The 20,359-nt window shown below is 43.0% G+C and overlaps 1 protein-coding gene across 2 annotated transcripts in view; it reads left to right on the forward strand.

Moving 5' to 3' along the window:
* The first annotated feature begins 206 nt into the window (after positions 1-206).
* The window catches only part of prex2 (phosphatidylinositol-3,4,5-trisphosphate-dependent Rac exchange factor 2), a 97,822-nt gene continuing 77,669 nt past the window's right edge, over positions 207-20,359 (forward strand). The window contains exons 1-3 of one of the 2 annotated variants that reach the window (XM_074621443.1): positions 207-662; positions 17,922-17,993; positions 18,964-19,086. In XM_074621443.1, coding sequence (XP_074477544.1) covers positions 525-662; positions 17,922-17,993; positions 18,964-19,086 — 333 coding nt within the window. In that variant the 5' untranslated portion in view covers positions 207-524. Of the gene's footprint in view, positions 663-16,431; positions 16,662-17,921; positions 17,994-18,963; positions 19,087-20,359 lie in introns of those variants that run through there. The other variant, XM_074621444.1, reaches the window with a different exon arrangement.

The following is a 20,359-nucleotide window of genomic DNA, read 5'->3' on the forward strand; positions in this document are numbered from 1 at the left end:
ATTCTCTGCATGTAGTTATCACCAGCAATTATAATAGACTCAAAATAATCTGTATGATGATGAAAAAAATGTGGTTACATGTGTGAGCTGGTGTTTATTTCCTCAAAACCTGTTGCTGTAGTTTTATACTGAAAACAGAAGCCGGAAGTCGTAGCGTGCACTGTGGATAGCTTGACACATGGTCCTCCTCTTTGCATTGAAGGCTGTTTGTTGGGAGGCTGGATTAGGATGATTTTAGGAGTCACATGTACTCAACTTTCTAAACTGGTGTCCACTTGTTGCCCACTCTTCAGTCACGCTCCGTGGGAAGCTGTTGTGTCGTTTCCATCTGTGTTTTTTAACTAGTTTTTACGCATTGTTTTTCTACTATATTCGTGGACTCTCCAGTGCAGACACCGGTTGCTCTCTTCAGTGTTTCAACAATGCTGCAAACTTTCGCAACTAAAACCTGTTTTGTGATGTGAAACTTTTATCACAGGAAATAAGTTTTTTTTTTGCATTTTTTTGCATTTTAACCCTTTACCATGACAGAGGAGAGCAGAAGTGAGCACAGAGCCGAAAGCGGGAAGGATTTGGAGAAGCAGCTCCGGTTACGCGTCTGCGTCCTAAATGAACTCCTGAAGACTGAACGGGATTATGTCGGGACACTAGAGTTTCTCTCGGTGAGTTGTGACATGCATTTGAACCAGAAACGTGCACATTTTACTCAAATAAAGCAAACAAACAAAAACAACCAGCCTGTTTAGTATGCATGGTGCATCAGGCTGCAGAGCAAGAACCAGTCCACTATAAGTGTGTTTATAACCTGTGCAAACTCCCCCTTTATGTCACTGCAGCAGGATGTCTAACATAATGATTTACCTCTCTGAACCCTTTGATTGAGATATTAACTTTTCAGATTGCAAGTGTGAAATTGGGAAAGCAGGCACAAAGAGGCATGGCACAGCTTTAGTTCTTGCACAGCCAGTGTGATGTTTAATCCCCTTTCCCAGTCTGCCCATATAGGCTGTTAGAGGCTCATACTGGTTTGTCTGGTCAGAAACTATTGAAAGATCATTTAAGATTAGAAATGCAGAAACAAATCACATTTTTTTTTTAAATGACCATATTCTCATATATTGTTTTTACTGTTTATGCATTATGGTGTAGTACACCTTGAAGTTAGAGTACATCAGTCCAGGTTGTTGTACTCACCGTTACAATCATTCCATATTAGAAAGAAACTGTTAATCTGAAGGAGCGAAAGAGGTGAAATTCATCAAACAGAACCCTTTGATGGAGATATTAACTTTTCACATTGCAAGTGTGAAATTGGGAGAGCAGGCACATACAAGAGGCATGGCACAGCTTTAGTTCTTGCACAGCCAGTGTGATGTTTAATCCCCTTTTCCAGTCTGCCCATATAGGCTGTTAGAGGCTCATACTGGTTTGTCTGGTCAGAAACCATTGAAAGTAGTAGATCATTTAAGATTGCAGAAAAAACACAAATCGCATAATTTTGTCATTTTGCATATGATCTGTCCATTATTCTGGATGCTGCGTTGACAAGAAGTACATTTTTCCACTTTCTTTCTATATGAAGGTTTAGTATGATCCCTACTAGGCAAGAGCGGAGTGTTTCCTCATCACTGGCCATTATTTATTCTATGTGCATAGACACAACTGTTGTATATGTGTGTTTTTGAGAAGCAGAAGAAAGAAATGGAGGCAGAGACAGAGAGGTTTTTCTCCTTGACTCTTTTAAAATGAGACCATATTCTCATATAAGTTTTTACTTTTTATGCATTATGGTGTAGTACACCTTGAAGTTAGAGTACATCAGTCCAGGTTGTTGTACTCACCGTTACAATCATTCCATATTAGAAAGAAACTGTTAATCTGAAGGAGAGAAAGAGGTGAAATTCATCAGGGAAATTGATATAAAGACATCTGTATTTCTGCTCACCCTGTCTTTGTCACACTCAGGCTTGTAACTTGCGCTGTACATATGATTACCCCACTTCTCACACGCAGCTTTGAAAATACAGTATGAGTGCATTTTGCTGCTTCCTTTGCCAACTCCTGATCAAATCCAGAAGTGTGGGGGGAGCTCTGCCAAGGACGGCACAGGTGGACTCGAATGAAAACCACCGGAGCTGGCGCTCAGCTGGCAACACATCTCCGGCTGCACACTGAGTGTAACGCTTGGTTGCTGCAACACGGGAATGAAGGGCTGTCAGCCTAATAAAAATAACACCTATAACCCTCAAAGACAGGAAGGAAGGGAAACATTGGACATGTCCCCAGAAAGCGTGAAAAGTTGTCACTGTGTACTGTTATTAATCAAGTCTTTTTTGACAAAGAAAGCTGTGGCTGTTACACTGATACAATGTGACCTGGACTGTGGGTTTGGATGGCTTCCACTGTATTTTCTCAGCAGTTTCAGCTTCTTAGTGCCATGGGAACTTTGCAGGCAAGTCAGGTCGAATGGGCGCCTTGTTGTGTGTCATTAAGAGTGCTATTTCCCAGACCACATGTATGAATGTGTACACCGTGACCTCCCTCCCACTTCCCAGATGTTTCCAATGGAGGACAGAGGGACCAGGGAGGGGATGGAGCAGCTCTATCATAACCTTTCTTAGAAGTGGCATCACTGGAGAAACGGAGGAGGCGATTACACGAGGGAATGTGTCCTCCGTCCTGGTGGTGGGGGTTTGGGGAATGCAGCCACCCCTCCTTTATCTCCCCTGTGGTGCTGGAACTGGGATTCATTTCAGAAAGTGACTGATCCTTACAAGGCAACTCTGTTCCGTCCCGGGGAATGTCGGGATGGATGCGTCAGATTGAGATCTGACAGTGAAAGGTTGTTGGTTTAGCTGTGTGTTGTGTAGCTGATGGGGAGCTGGATGATGATGATAATAAAGAAGCTGGAAAGTGAAAGAAAAAGACAAAAAGGTCACTATTATCTACTGTCTTATCGTCTGGGAGGTCATTGGGAGTAGTGAGGAAGATACTCAGGATGATCAAAGACAGCCCCACTGTGGAGAGGGGTCATAACTGAGACTTTCATCTGATCACACACGGTTACCTCCCCCGCTTCTTCTACTGCCACGGTAGAACCAGTTACGAACCACACACAAGTTTTCTGTGTGTCTAGAGGTCCGAATGGAGGGCGACCCGGCCCCCCTCTGTGTGACTCCCTGGTGGGATAATCCAGGGGACTCTGAGTGCCAGCAGAGAGACGGTTGGACGGGATATTGCTCGAGGGGAGAGGGGAAAAGGGTAGAGCTGATCATGCAGTAGATATTGCCAGGAGGGTGAAGGGTAGCGGGGGGAGTCTCCGCTAACGGCTGGGCTTGGTGCCTCCTCTTGTAAACCATATTTCCTGGAGGAGGAATTCCTCCGAGGTTAGGAAATGCTGGGGAACAATGAGGCTCCGGTCAGTAGCCAAAGTTGAACTGTAGAGCAGAGATTGTTGCTGCTGATCCGTGGGACCAAAACACAATGCACCTCATGCGTACCTTTACTATTAAGGTAGTGGAAAACAACATGGATGATTAGAGCAATTTGTCCCCAGGAGAGCCTATTGTGTAGCTGTACCGAACCCCTCGTGGGAAAATATGCAGATTACATCTTGGAGGTGTCAGTACTGGAAAGTCTAAATTTGACTTTCTCTGGATTAAAGCGCCACTTCTTAAACTGCATGTACTAAACTTCCACAGGAGTCGGACAGTGAGAGGAAGGCTCCGGGGAAGCTGTTTGAAATATCTCAGGCCTGTCTTACATAATGAACAATTATAGCTAGATATAGTGGGCGGCGGTGGACACTGGTGTTTATCTTGGACGGCTACGAGCCAATAAAACGACAGTCATTCTTAGAAATGTCTCAATGAGGGGAACAAATCAGGACATAATGTAAACAGTCATTTTAATGAGGCCTTCGCCTTTCTGCAGTTTTTGTTTTAGTCACGGTGTCAAATGAAATACTTCACATTGACACTGTTCGCTGTTGATGGAGACATTTGAAAGCCATTTGCTTGCACGATAAGCACTTTTGGAGGCAGAAAGCAAGAATGGACAAAGGAGGGAATCTTTCATGTCCTGCTTCTGGAGGGAGATCTGAGCCACAAGTTAACTTAATGTATTCCAAAGAGCTTTGCAGTGCATTAAGTGGTCCCTCAGCTGCTCCTTTCCTCCTCCAAAAAAAGCCTGTCGAACTACGAAGCAACCACAGAGTGTGATGTTTAAAACATTTTTAATCCCTTGCATAAATTGAAATTAAATAAATGTGGTTTGAGACATTGTAATGCTGTGGAATCTCATTACACTCTTGCCATTCTCTTAAAAAAAACTACTAATCATCAAGGGATGAAATTTAGGAAATATTGCATGTGTACTTTCACATCTTTTAAATACAGCTGCATACGATTACCCCGGGCTTTATGTGGAGAGGTTATTGGTCAGCAAACATGATGGTGGTCACTTTAAGTCAGTAGTGTCTTTTCAGTGAGAATGGCTGCAGGAAGTCGGGGAATCATAATGGAGAAAGCAGTCACTAAGAAGGATAATTTACTGGCTCTTAGAAACCCAGGTGTTCAAGTGAACCCTGTGAGTGTGTATTTGTGTATAGAGGTTCCACATCTCTCTCTTGCAGGCTTTGGATTTGTTTACATCTTGGCCAGGGCGGTCAGATTGGCCTAGCAGCAGCCCAGAAGATTTCTTTTTTTGCTTGTAACATATGACTAGTGGGCAGTCCTGAAGGAGGTCAGGTCAGGGGTGATGGGGGCACGATGTGAGGGTTCATATGCTACGGACAGACAGCTGATGACCCCAAAGGTCACGACCTCTTGTTCCTATTCCCTTCCTGTCTGTTAATCCGTCGGCTTCATGACAACATCCAGCTCCCTCCTGTGTTCTGATGGAAAACAGGAACAGAAGATGCTGATGGTCAGTGCATCCTGATTTGATGAAAACACACAAACAAAAAGTGTGTAAACAGAAAGCTCTCCAGTATGGAGGCATGTTTTATTTATGTTGGAAGCAAAAATAAGCTATTGTACTTTTTAGTATTTAATAAATATCAAATTAACTTGGATGACTTGAACTACAAATATTTACCACAAAGTATTTTGTGAGTATTTTTACTCAAAGTAAATTGTTCATGTTTTGGGGGTCAGAAGCCAGAAATGTTAAGAGCGGTTGTCTGGATCTGTTGGAGGGGGATGGGGAGGATCTGCTGGGTCAAAGAGGGCAAAAGCAGAAGTTGTTTATGTTAGCGTAATGAGACTGACACCACGTGATATAGCCCCACGTACAGATTTGACTAAGCTATTTAAATAGCTTTTTTAAGTGACAGATCAGATAAGATTCAACATGTGTGCTCACATGATGCTGGTGTGTTTGGATTGGGCGGTTTTGAGAGCTTAGAGTCCGCCAGTGGCCATTTACTGTTGCTTACATTAGCCAGGCTCCATAATGGGCTGCATTTGGTGATAAGAGATTCCGCAGGGAGCCGTGTATTCACATAGGCTGCTGTTTCTGCCCTGATTACCCTCGTCTTTATTCCTTAATTACTTCCTTCATTCATCTATGATCGCCCCATCATACTTTTCCATACCTCTTATACTTTCATATACCTCAAATCTCTCTTTATGGTGCTCTTTCTTTCTTGTTTTTCACCACCGTGTTCCAGAGGGAGCAGCGACTGCACATGGTCCATCCATTATTTTGGATGCTGCGTTGACAAGAAGTACATTTTTCCACTTTCTTTCTATATGAATGTTTACTATGATCCCTACTAGGCAAGAGTGTTTCCTCATCGCTGGTCATTATTTATTCTATGTGCATAGACACAACTGTTGTATATGTGTGTTTTTGAGAAGCAGAAGAAAGAAATGGAGGCAGAGACAGAGAGGTGAAATGTTTTTCTCCTTGACTCCTTTAAATTGGATTTGGTCAGTCGCTGCTCTCTCAGAATACAGACACTTTCTCTCTTGTGTCTGTGCCCAGTGTGAGGCCCCTGAACGGATGATGTGGCTCACTTGCATTTCAATTTCACACCACATGCCATTACACAAGCGACCTGCCTGATTATAAGTGTAAATGCATCCAGTTTGATCAAACTGTGTTTATTTTGTGCCTTTTTAATTTTGTATGTGCAGTATCAGTAGATGCATTGTGTGCGTAAACCTGTTAAGCAACCCCATCTAAAAGATAAATCTGTCTTTAACCAGCTTGAAGATGAATGATAGTGAGGATTATCTAATTCATTAATTAACAGAGCCCTCTCCTGCTCAGACTTTTGCATCAACCTTGAGTCCCATATCAATAAAAACTGAGTGGGATTATTCTGCTCAGTTCTGCTTTTTGGAGCCGCTGTGTTTTGCACGCCTTTCAATATTTTATTCATTCATCTTTACAAAAAAAAGAAAAGGATTTAGCAATTTCCTAGATGCAGCAAATGTGATTGCCATTGGGGAATATTCAGTAAGTTGCGGAATTACTGGAAATATTGAATATGGTAATGTTCAGTGTGAGGCGTGAAAGTTAATGCAATTCGATTTAAAGGGTTGTTGCTGCTTGCGGCTTGGTGTTGAACCTCAATCATTTGGGTGACCAAAATGTGCACTGAGAGTTGAATGTCGAAACAAACCTTTGTTTCGACATTCATAACACTGTAACGCTGCTTTTGTTTAGACAACGTTTCACCTTAAAGGTTCTTTATATGGCATTAGTATAGCAGCAAACAACTATTAGTACAAAGATATAGAGAAGTAATGTCTACCTGAGCAGAGAATAGTCGTTCTCCCTCTGTGTGTGTTGTAATCTGAGCTTCTCGGTGCTTTGTTGACATCGCCGGGCCGGCCGTATGTACCTTTTAGTGCATGTGAGCGTGCCTCACTTGGTAGCTCACGGCTTTGGCTTCTTTTGTCAAAGGAATAGTTCAATGTTTTGGGAGATTCACTGTCTTTCAGAGAGTGAGATGAGAAGAAAGATACCACGCTCACATCTGTACAGTAAATATGACACTGCTGCTGTTTAGCTTATTTTGCTGGTTAGCTTAGCCTCCAAACTGCTGCTGCAGCTAGAAATTCAGTATTAGAGAAAAACTGAGAAAAACAAACGTTGCTTTTGTTATTTACGATCTACTGTCTTTTACACTTTCTTTCTGTCAGTGTAAAAAATGTTTAAGTCCCTCAAGAAGGTCCTTGCACTGTAGAGAGTTCTCTTGCTTTTGTCTCAGAGGCCATTTTTCAAGCAGGATTTCCTTCCTTCCTGGCCCTCCCCGTCTTTACATTGTGCTGCACGTTTCCTGCTCCAGCACGCACACACTCGCACACTTCCCCCACGGTCTCCACTGGGCCAGGGAAAAAGGAGAGCTTTGCCACAGATGCCCACTTGGCAACGGGGGAGCTTCATTACACAGGCGATAGGGGGCTGCAAGGACCCCTGCATTGAATCCATGGAGTGGATTTTAGCTCAGGAGGCAGAGGTGGTGCCGTCCTGCTGCACAGAGGAGAAGGCGGCCTTTGATTTGGCCAGTGCCAGCTGCCTGGTCACATGGTGCTTACGTGCGACGAGTAGAAAGAGTGGCGGGACTACGGTAGACACTTGTCAGGACGTTCATGGAGTGTGAAGGGGTCATCATCACAAGGGGGCCTGTGTTTTAGCTGGCATGCTCTGCCGCAGGGAACACAAACACACACACACAGACATGCACACACACTTGTTCAGATCAGTATGCCAGCAGCGTCTGTGTAGAGCTCTCAAACCCCTCTTCAGCATTGCCATGATTCTGCATGACACCTTCAAAAAATGACACCATGTTTGCAAAATGAATTACTTTCTTTACATTTTCAAATCTGACAATTTTGATGAATTGTCCCCAGAATATGTTTAGACAAGTTTGCATGTTCTCTCTCTCTCTCTCTCTCTGTGCTTTAAACTCACACTTTCCATGCCATTCTTGTCTCTGTCCATCCAGCATTTCTGGGCTCTGAATCCATAAACACCCAGAGCTGCCTGCCCAGCCAGACATGATGGGAAATTCCACTTCACTCTAAATTATTTAATTAAGCACTTGAATGGGATTTGCTATAGAAGCTCTGAGAGTTGGACAAGTGTCTCTCTGTCTTAAAGCATGCCTTGTCCACAGACATCCTTTTCATGTCTGTCTGTATTCTTTCTTTCCATTTCCATTTTAATTTCAGCGCCTGACCTGAAACTATTTGTCCCTAGACAGTGAGTAAGCCTCTACTTTCCACTTTTTAAGCCTTAAACTGGCCTTTCACATTCTTTCTTAGTCTAAAGTCACGGCATGTGTGCAGTTAATTTAGTTTCACACGTAAAGGGATAACTTGATAGCTGAAAAATTACCAAGAATATGAGGTCTAAAGTCTGGCTTTCTACATCCGACCCTAATTGAATATTGTGTGCTTTTGAATACGATATCTTTAGGAGGAAAGCTGCCACCATATCATGATAAACTTTGAGGAGAAATTATGACATTTGGGGTGTTGTTGGGGAGGTTTGCTAATAACTGGAGGTCAGATGAGTTTAAGTTAGGGCTGTCAATCGATTAAAATATTTCATCACGATTAATCGTATGATTGTCCATAGTTGAGCGCGATAATCGCACACTTTTATCTGTTCAAAATGTACCTTAAAGAGAGATTTTGCAAGTATTTAATGCTCTTATCAACATGGGAGTGGACAAATATGCTTGCCTTAGGCAAATGTATGTATATATTTACTATTGGAAATCAATTAACAACACAAAACAATGACAAATATTGTCCAGAAACCCTCACAGGTACTGCATTTAGCATAAAAAATATGCTCAAATCATAACATGGAAAACTGCAGCCCAACAGGCAACAACAGCTGTCAGTGTGTCAGTGTGCTGACTTGACTATGACTTGCTCCAAACTGCATGTGATTATCATAAAGTGGGCATGTCTGTAAAGGGGAGACCCGTGGGTACCCATAGAACCCATTTTCATTCACATATATTGAGGTCAGAGGTCAATGAACCCCTTTGAAAATGGCCATGCCAGTTTTTCCTCGCCAAAATCTAGCGCAAGTTTGGAGCCTTATTTTACTGCTTTGCAACAAGCTAGTATGACATGTTTGTAATGTTTGTTGTTTGTAATTAGTGGTTTCCATTCTTGCTTATTTCAAAGAATAAGTGGATTGAATTCAGCTGAGGTTTTATACTGTTCTGATGCAGCCATGTTGGCGTGGTGCCTCCTGCTCTGTCCATTCACAGACAAAAAGAAAGGCATGATGAGCAGAACCCTGGCAGGAGGGGGTATTTGCACGGGTGGGCAGGCTCTCAACAGTTGTGTGCTTGGGGAGAAACTGGCAAGGCAGTTGTTCAATTCACCATTGACAGCGTCCGGTTCTAAGTGTGAGAGAGGCTGACGCTGCAGGTTTCCTTTTCTCTTGCCAGTCCTGCTGAGATGGATGGCAGCGGGGGGCTCCAGCGGACAATCTGGGAGCCTGAAGCAGTAATCAAATGAACAATCTGGGTGTGTGACAGTCATGCTTGGGAGTGCAACACAGATTGGGTAGACTGATGATTCTGCTTAGTCACCTTGCAGATCAATAGAGGGTGCTGGTGTGTGGCTCTGAAGGGAATTGCCACTTATCAGTGGGTAATGGTTTGCTTGGCTGCGCATGGAGATTGGGGAAGCATGGCAGGTTAGGTCTCTAAAGAATAACTCTCATCTACTGGAGCCGGTCTCACTGCTTCATGTCCAATTTCAGTCAAGTCAAAAGATCTTCCTAATATGCGGAAGATGCCCGGCGCCGTTTACAGCGCTGCGATGGGTGAAATTGAACAGGCCCACAGCCCGTCCGGTATTCAGCTTAACGGACATGACCTCGAGCATCATTTCATGCCGTGTTCATTTCACTCAAGTGCAAGTAGCTCACCAGGAGTCAAGCGCGGACATTGGACACAGACATATTCATTAGATGAATTGCTTCATTCCAGCTGTTTATGTATTGCCTTAGGTACCAGGGTCACTGAAAGGACAAGAATAACATCTAAGAGAAGATTTATACCCTTCGCATACAATAGTTCTTGGAGATGCTTTAAAGCGCAACGTCGGTCTTCACTTTTCCTTTACAAGCCCGATTTTTCCTGCATTTTCAACAAAACTATAAACTTTCACATAGTATTCCAATAACTATCTGTTTTGTCTTCAAAGGACAAATGAGCTTTTGTTCCATCGATGAACCTGTAAGATGATACTCACTATGTTCTCAGTTGTTAATTAAAACCAGAGAGCCTGTGCAGATGAGCCCTAATAGCCACTCCCAAGATAGACATATTAACATTCCCTGCTACATTAAGAGTGTCTGTTTCCTGTATACATTCCCGGTGGAGAGAAGCAGGCCTGTTTGGGAAGACTAACCCGAGTGTCTAATGAGATGGGAAGCCAAGGATGACTCCTGGAGGTGTCACTGGGACCTGTTGGAAGACAAGAGAGGGCCTGGCTTATGGGAGAGAATCACTACAAAGAGCCTTTTCTCTCTTTTCGGATGTTCCCCTGTGTGCTCTCGGCGTCGGAGACTGACTCTGTTTGTCTCTGGTCAGGACTTTTTGGCGGAAGTTCAGTTATTCCTTGCCAGGAATTTGGTGTGTGTGTATGTAGGTGTGGAAAATTTAACCCTGTAATGTTGAATTCCGGTTTAAAAGCAGTTCCTCTGTGCAGGAAATATGGTAAAGGCACCATATCCTCCCTACAGGGTTGTCGTGTGAAGAAGGCCAAACAAGGCTCTCTTTTTCTCTTCCCTCTCTACTTCCTCTCTATCTTGTTTTATGTCTGCCTTGTCTCTTTCTATCTCTGCTGCTCTCTCATTTTCTCACCAGCACACACACACACACACACACACACACACACACACACACACACACACACACACACACACACAGCAAACCCAGAGACTCAGGTGTTTCGAGAGCTTTGCCTGAGGGTGCCGAGCTGCTAGCGCACCTGTTACATGTCATCCTTAAACTGTTATCACAGTGCTTTACTTTTTCGTCTGCCGTCCTGGGGGACAGATGTATAGACAGACAGAGAAACACACACACTCACATACTGGAAAAGACTGTTAATGAGCATACCTTCACAGTCTAGTGCTTCACTACAGTGGGCTTTTTCGTGTGGAAACCGTTGTTTGTGTCTCCATCTCTGGCGTCGGATGGTCTTCGCCTCCTCTCTTTTTTATTTGTTAACAAGAGAGTATTGTTTCACAGATGGTGGATTAGAAAAACACGGAAGTACATGAGTGTTGTTGTATTCCTATGCTTTTTTTATCCGCTAAATATAAATCATAGTGGAGAAATTCAGAAAACACAGGATGTTTGTATGTGTGTTTGTTTGCCAGCTCTCCAATCAGGACAACAAAGCACATCAGTGAATCATCAGAGGACAAAAGAGGCAGTTTGTCCAATAGACTCTGAGAAAGGCCTATTCATTCTTCCAGAGTTTATACTGGTGGCCAGTGCCAATGAACTCAGATTGGACCTATTTCAATTGTTCGCAATAGATCCCACATCACCGCACTTTGGTAGCAGAAGAAGTTTGAAAAATTGTGCTGACTACATTGTTTTTACTCTTTTTAATATAACCGCTTCAGTACTTTTAATTTCAAGGAGAGCATAGTGTTCTACAGTTAACCCAATCGATCCACAGGGACCTGAAATGGTTGTATTGCATGTAATATATCAAACAGGCCCCGTTTGTCTGCCTGCTCCTCCAATAGTTTTAACTTGAATGCATTAGCAGATGTTAGGGGGCTAGCTTTGTACTTGATTCAAACTAATTTCTGTAGCGTGGGAGCAGCTAGATAGCTCTTTTTTTGTTTAATCAAAGTAATTTGCTGCATGGTTTTGCTCTTTTGGCTCTGTTTAGTGCTCTTTTCCTCTCTGGGTTGGATTTGTATTCCCATCACAGCCTCATTCTGCTGGCTCCCCCTCACACTTTCTTCATTCTCTTTTCCACTCACTTCACATTCACGTTAGCAGTCTTATTTGACAATAGCACATGTTCTGGTTTGGCAAACACACTTTATATTAAAGCCTAAAAATGTCCATCATCTCTTGTTATGTCACTGTTAGTTTACGTGTTTGAGGAAGCAAGTGACTAAACCCGTCTGGTGTGATTCACCCGTTTCATGGACACAGAGATCAACATATACAGTAGGAGTGGCTAGCCTTCCGTCGATTGTATCTTTCCAATCTTGTCCCCAACTAGGTTGGCTCAGCACACAATCTGTCGGCATGGAAACAGCCCTCCAGCCAGCCTGTCACCCCTCTGCCTTTCCCTCCTATATGACACTTAAATCCAGGTGTGATTAGGGCTGTCGCGGTGGAGGAATTTCCGCTGCGGTGACAATGATTGGCTCAACAGCGCCATATGCGATATTATTGCCTTTTTCTTCGCAAATTACTTAATTTATTCAGATTTTATTGTTCTATAAATAAGCTTTATTGTAAGGCTATTATTATGTATAGTGTCGCTTTATAAATGACAAATATGTCTGATAATGATCAGTTTTAAAACGTATTAAATACTTGTTTATTGTCTAATGCAGGACACTGAAGGACAATGAGGCGCAGCATTTTATTTTAAGCTGCGTCTGGTTGCAATGATACGGAATATCCGCAGAAGTAAAAATGGCGAAACAAGGTAGAGTGCTTGCTCTGGATGAAGGGAAGGCCAAAGCTCGTAGGGAGAGAGGACGGTCTATGTGAATTAATTTCTCCTCCATTATTTATATTTTGGTATTTGTCCCGCCCCTTCTCCATTGTGATTGGACGGCTGGCTAAAAGTGACGGTGACGACGCAGTGTTTTACCCAAATCTGAACATTTTTCAACTCTCTGCAACCAGAAAAAAACACCAAACTTGCATCGCGCAGCGAAGAATAGAAGCTCAGCTTCTCATCACGCTGCTGCCCTTTGTAGCAGAGTGCAAATACGTAGCGAATTAAAAAAGAAAAAACGTCAACATAGCAGTGGTGGCAGTTGCTTGCCATCCACTGCGGTTGGCTTGTCAATAGTGCGGTATTGCAATATTGTGTATATTGCGACAGCCCTAGGTGTAATTTCAACTACCCTGAGCAAAAAGCATATGTCAGCAAACTGCAGTTATTGAGCGAGCTGTCACTCATAGATGGAGTCTGTTTTCCTCTCTGTCCCGTCATAGTAAGTCGGTGATGGAAAGGTCTATGATGTGGCCTGCAACTGAAACTGATTTCAGTCTCCTGATTTCAGTTTTATTAGTGTGACAGTGAAGCTCAGGTTGTTATCATATCGGAGCATTACTGCGTCAGGCAGCACATCCGTGATTTCCACCACCACGGCTTGGTTGCCCCGCAGCATGCGAGCTTGTGTTGATTAATGGCAGGTAGGGCCACACACGGTGATTGGACCAATCTATTCATCACACCCATCTGCTCTGTGGAATAATGAAAACTTTAATGGGGTTTTAATGTGTAGTCCCCTCTCAGCCATCAGAGTGACAATCCAGGTGATTATACCTGGGCCCCAGGGAACAAAATTACTTTCTGACAGGTTTTTTTTTCTCTTGTTGAACGCTGTTGATACACGATTAAGGATATAAAATGTGTGTAGTGTATGTCCAACAAGTAGAAAGGAAAATGTCTGATGCAGAAAAGAACAGCCACTGCTTAATTCCCTTGCCAAAAATAAGTTAAAGTTAACATGTTGTTTACCTGTATCCATCTCAACAAATGCCCACACAGGCTCCGTTTGGTTCGCTTGGAAACGGTCCGAGACCACCTCTCACAAGCTGTCTCGGATTAGTTGTTTTGGTCCACACCAGAGTACGATTACTTTATTCCCAACTGCTCAAACGAACCAGGGGTTGAACCATATTAGAGTTTGATTAAAGCAGACTAAATGTTGGCTTGTGAAAGCACCCTAAGAATTTCTTTGGTCAAGGACAGCCCTTGTGGCTGCTCCCACTCTTAAAATGAGTGACGTGTGTGTGTCTTCGTGCTTTTGTGAGGGTGAGTGGATGTCTTTTAGGAGATGAGTCCAACTTTCCTTGAATGGCCAATGGAAAGAACACTGTAAGAAAAGCACTGGTGTTGTCCAACTCTTTTATCCTCTTTGACATCTGAGCTCATCATGATCTAAACCTGAAAGAATATTCATAAACATCACATTCGTGTTGTGAAAACTAGGACATGTCGTTCATTATTTCCTGCTCAGTTCAAAATGCATGTCCTTTTCTGGTTACGGAAAGCGTGACATGTATCACGAACAGCTTCTATTGAGCTTTTAAAATGTAATGAAGACTGCTTGTGATTCAGTAGTGGCCGGTGTCCAGGCACGGTGGATTCCTGCTAGAAAGCACATCCAGTCCTAGGGAACAAAATGTGTCCCTCTGGAATTCCATTGGTCGTTACGAGTATGAGGACAAAGATAGCAACCGCGGTGGACCATAGTGGAAATGTCATGACTTCTTCAGCAGTTCCGCAGCTGCTGTTAAATCCATCCCTTAAATTTAATTAGTTTCTAGTTTGTAATTATTGTCATCTCTCGCACACAAAGCTTTAAACAGATGCTCTGCTCGGTGATGCAATCAAGAGACAAATCCTGGACGTTCTCCACTGACACGAAGTTACAAAACTGGATTTGGACGACTCGTGCAATGCTCGATACAATACGGTTAAGCTTTTGCAAACGAGCCGTGCATTTATGTACTGCAGCGCTGTCGGGTACTGTACAAACCTGGAAATGGGCTTATATTCACAGTCACCCTGGGTACTGTTACTGTGTCCATAAATCCAGACAGTCAGTCAGCTTCCCATTCACTATCCGTGGAGCTGTTCCAGGATCAGTCTCTTAACGACATCAACAAGGCCGTCTTGGCCGTCTCCTCGGAAGAGACATGTTTTGTTTCCACAAATTAAATCCAGTCTGAACTGTCCACAGTTCTAGGAATAACATGAACAGCGTCTCCCACATTAATTGTTCAGACTTTTTTGTGGCCGAGTCTGTTTTCTGTGTGGTACAACCGTCTGGAAAACTACATGAAAGATGTTTTCAATTTCTGTGCGATAAAAACAAACACTTTCTTATCTTCTGGGTGATAACACAATTTATTATCTCCGTCCAATCAGAGTCCCTGCACTCCATTATGACGTGTCTTTTTTTTTTCTTTTCCTCATATTGTTTACTTCTGATAAGCATCTGCAGTGTGGCTGCTTATGTTTTGCTGCAGAGCCCCCCCATAGCTGTACTGTATAATTAGTGCTTTGCAGATATAGTGATTATCTCCTGTTGAGTAGACTCTTCATTATTAAAACTGAAGTGATAGACTCCCTAATGAGCCCATGTTTGATGTCACGCATCGCCGATAGGAAGCAGGTATTTGATGCAAATTACCACTACTTTTGCTCAGCTTAGGTCCTGTACTGTACGCCCCGTCATGCCCGTCGAAGTCTGCTCCGTGTTTGTACACATTAGACTTGGTAATCAGATGCTAATGCTCGTGAGTGGCAGAGTTGCGAGGCAAGGCGGCTACGGAATGGTAATCAGCGTGGAGTTGGCCTACAACAAAGAGGCTGATTATTTAAGCCCCTTTTTTCCAACCACAAGATTCAAACACTTATATAGTGAAGTGTTGCTTGACATCAATACAATGTGATTAAGATGATCTCTTTATGTCAATTCTTTTAACAGAATATTGGCTTTTTAATCAGCTTGAAATGGTCATTTTACCGCTGATTTAGCCCGAACACCTTTCCATCTTTCCGGACCACTCACTTAGATCTTGGTGTCATGGAATAATTCTTAGCGTGTCTGCTCATTAACGTGAGCCGTTTACATGCTTTGTGGTTGTATTATGTTAGCTCGCTCAGGTCAGGGTGCCTGCTGTGTGGCTGCACTGGACGACAGATGGCATTGTGGCCCTCGGTGGGGCAGTAAAGGGACGCCCGTGGTTAGGGGTCAACTGCAAAGACAGATGTAACTTCCTGCTGCGCTCACACAGCATAGCACAGTGACTGTACGCATCACACATCACACACTGCCTTTCAGTGTGGAGCTTGATCATGTGTTTGTGGAGCTGTTTGTGTCATGCCGTACCATGAAATGAAGCTTTGTTGTGCTCAAGTGTTTTTCTGTGTCAGAAGAGAAGAGTGTTTGTCATGTTGCAATGGTTTTGTGTGAGGGTTGGTGTGATCAGTGACAAGCCACTGGTTAAAGGGACAATTCGGGGGTGTTTGGAAGTGGAGTTGTATGAGGTGTTTCTGCATAGTAGGTGTATTACTGACAGTAGATGGCGGTCTGCGTGCCCCCAGCATCTAGAAACAGACAGGAGGCACCAGAGCAAAGCAATACAGTGCTGTGGAGCCTGCTGGTTTTGGAGAGAGCATAGATAAGTTTCACTTTCAGTTCAGTTCCCTGTTGGAAAGGAGAAGGAAAGGGCTGTCTGACGGTAAGATAAAGCCGTGAAAATATCTAAATATAGCGTAGACTTAAACGGATATCGATTGTTTTAGGTGAGCCTTTCTTTTAGGTGGCTGAAATAAATTTTTCTGCCGTCCCTGTCAACAGCAGTACATTGTTTTGCTCCGGTGTCAGTACTCCTGTCTGTTTCTCCAAGCTGGGGCCGTGCCAACTGTCATCTACTGTAGGTAATGCACCTACTATGGATAAGTACCTCATGCAACCCCACTTCAACACACACAAACTTTCACTTAAATTCAGAATTTGGGTTTTGACAGCCCTGCTGCATTCTCTGTTAGCAGTTTTCTAAATGGTGTTATGATGGACACAGTTGGGATTAAACTGTTGGTTAAAGTTTATTTTCTTTGCTTCACTTTTCTTTCATTTGATTAATTTGTCTTCAGTGTCATGAGTCCTTCTACAGTGTTTTAGCAGGCAGGTTTGGCATAATGAAATCCAAGTACACACTATTTAGAGATCTCATCTCTGCTTTTATCTTGAGTTACTGCCTTATTTAGAGGATAAATAAAGTTAGATGTGTGAAATGGGAAATGAAAACAAATGTGGGTGAGACAAAAACCCAAATCACACGAGTGTTTTTGTGATGTTGTGCCAAGGTCGTTTCTTTTTTCTGCTGCTTAACTTGCTCTCATTCAAATTTGACAGCAATATATGAACATCAGGGACGTCGTTGCGCGACATCAAGTTTGATATGGCTAAAAAATACAGAGAGATTGAATGCAATTCCTTTTATATTTCATGAAAGTTTCGATTTTTAAGCCTTGCTTTGGATTTCATCATAGCTTCCCCGAAGTGAAGTGCATTACGGGGCATCAATCAAAATCAAAGTGTGATGCGCACCAATTTGTTTTCCCCACAGCTTTCTACTGAAGATAGATTCCTGTCTGCAGAACTGTATTCCACATAAGCATAAAGATTCCTGTCTGCTACCTGTTGATGGATGATTTTAAAAAGCTCTCCCTCAGGCGGAGTTCAGAAAATGACTAATTCCTCCTTAGTCACATTTTAAGAATACATTCGAAGCACACCTTAATTTGCCTTTCTCAGAAAGTGCCACGAAGCATTAAATGGGTTGTTGAGGGCTTGTGCGTTGAAGCAGCCTGGGAACCAGCATCCTCAGGGACTGAAGAAAGTATTCACACACACTGTTGGCCCCTCCAGCTCCCTTCCCCAGCCACTTAACATCGCCTTTGAAATACCATGCGCTGCAATTATTATTGTTTTTTTTTTCCATCCAGTGCAAAGATTGTGTTTCGTGTGTATCAGGTGTCCATTGTGACGGTGGCGACCAATTTGCTGTGGCAGCCAAGTGTTGCAGCTGCACACAAAGCATCAAATCTAGTATTCGTTAAAGGTGCAAGTGTAATTTAATCCCGGGGTCAGTTCAAAAGTGTTAACTGTTGCTTTCCTTTTCTGCTCTGCTTCAGGTGTTTCTACATCGACTCAACCAGTATGCAGCCACCAAAATCGACAAGAACATCACAGAGGAGACTGTTAAGGTGAGGGTCAATTTGTGTTAATTAAGATTGACTTTTACACTGCACACAGACCTTATTTTTCTTACAGTAACCTGATCCATGAAAAGGCCGGAAATTGCATTGGAAACTAAATAAAGTGGGTCCCTTGTTTGGGGTGCTCTTTCAACCTAAAATAGCCAAGTTCTGAATGGAGAAAGAAGTAGTGGGCGATGCAGGAAGCAGCTGTAAATATAGTCTATTTATAAGTGATTCCGGCTGGAGGATAATAAAGGATGCTCTCTCGCAGAGGGAGTGCGACTGTTTCAGTGAGCTTGCTTACTCTTGAAGGTAAATACACATTCAGTGGATATTTACTGCATGCCCCGTGTTTTGGAATATGTCTATCCGTGCTATGTTATGTTTGGGAACACGCTGTACAGGGACGGGTTTGGATAACTAGGGTCATCACAGGGTTGGGATGTGATGTCAGCAAGCAACTGAATGACATCCAGTCCTTTTTTGGAGCATAAATGCTATTTATTTGCTGTTCTTAGCGTCACTAAAGACTATTTCTGCCTTTCAACGCCCATAAAAAGACTCCTCTGGTTTTCACGCTTTGATTTTATTTCACTAGCTTTTTCCTCCATCCAGAGTCAGCATTGTTTCGTCCTTTAACATCACCACAAAAAGGACATAAAAGGGGGCAGAAGTCAACACCACATGAAGGCAGTTTCCATACAAACAGATCTTAAAAAAATGTGCTCCGTTTTTAGCTTCTCTGTAGAAATATCTCTAATACTGTTTGAAATTCAAATATCAAAGACCTCTAAAAGCCAAGATGCCCATTTCAAAGAAACCTCATTCTTTATTGTGTGGCTTCAGAAATCCCCTCGCCTAGCGCTACACGGCCACAAAAAAGCACCATATGCCAAAGTATTGATTCGGCTAATCTTAGGTACACCCACTTGAGGAAAAAAACAGATTCACACTATTTGTCCTTTTTCTTTCTCAGGTTCTATTCTCCAACATCGAGGAGATCCTAGCCGTTCACAAAGACTTCCTGTCCATGGTGGAGGAGCTGCTTCAGCCGGACCCTCATGCTCACCATGAAATCGGGCGCTGCTTCTTGCACTTTGTAAGTAACGCATGCAACCTGCATTACTAAATGTTTCCTCTATTGCAAATTGAAAGTCATCTTGTTACCATATTGTTCAAGCTCTTATGGTACATGTCCAAAGAATTCGTCCTTTCCATGCTTCTGATTCATTGTCTTTGTAAGCAGCATTGCAATGCATTCTGGTAGCATAGTGTTGCGTTTCGAGAGACGGACCGTCGAGTTGGGCGCTCCTCATTTGCATAAAGTTGAGGTCTAGGCTACGTTATGCAAATCAGGGGCGTCCAGTGCGACTTGCCGCCTCTGGAAACTCCTGAAAAACTTTTAAACTAACTGCTGTTGATCTTAAATGACGACAGATTTAGCAACTGTATGGCTTATTTCTCACCTAAAATGTTTTCAGAAACACATTTCGTTGAACTACTTTCATGATGTACAAGAAAAAAGTTTCCAAACGAGCTGCCATGTTGGTTCCGGTTTGAAAACTGGGAGCAGCAGTCCACGAGTGAAAGCGTTCTTCCAATCTGGTGCCTCGTGCCTAGTGGCAGCCCATCAAGCGTCCAAAGCTGGGGAGCGAGGGGATCCCTTGTGTCCAAAAACACCCCCGTCGACACGTACCATTCTAGCTCAGCTGCATCAATGCAAGCTCTCTTCTTTTGTTCATCTAAAGAATTTCTCTCCTACTTTACTATCAGAGCTCAAATGCAGTTATGAGTACTGCGCAAAATGATAAGATACACCACATGTTGTCAATTCATCCTGGATTACCCTCGATGAGAGAGTGCATATGTGTGATATGCTTGATACGGCTCTGACACACCGCTCACCCCTGCTATATATCACATTTCTTTGACGCAGAGCCTCGATGCACGCTGGCATATAATAGGTTTCAAAGTCGAATAAATCTTACCATCCTTCTGTTGGGCTGAAGACGACGTCTCTGCCAGTAGGGCGCTGATGAGACAGGTGGAAGAAAGAAAGAGAGAGATGACCTCATTGAGAAAATAGGATATAACTTACAGCATAACTGGAAACTCATGACCATAATTCAGTCATGAGTGACCACGTGAGTCCATCGAGATGAGACTTGGACAAATTGTCTTTTTTCTCTCCCCTCTTTCTTTCCCTTATTCTGCAGTTATTTTTTCCTCGAAATTTCCTTCTCAGTAGTGATGTGTTATTCCAAGAAAGAGTTACTCAATGTAACTTTACTACAGAAACACAAATAGGTAAGAAAGCCAGCTGGACAGTGGACTGCTTAAATGAAAATCCCTTTGTGATTCAGGCCTGACTT

The sequence above is a fragment of the Sebastes fasciatus genome, chromosome 21 (assembly GCF_043250625.1).
Source record: "Sebastes fasciatus isolate fSebFas1 chromosome 21, fSebFas1.pri, whole genome shotgun sequence".
Classification (NCBI taxonomy): domain Eukaryota; kingdom Metazoa; phylum Chordata; class Actinopteri; order Perciformes; family Sebastidae; genus Sebastes; species Sebastes fasciatus.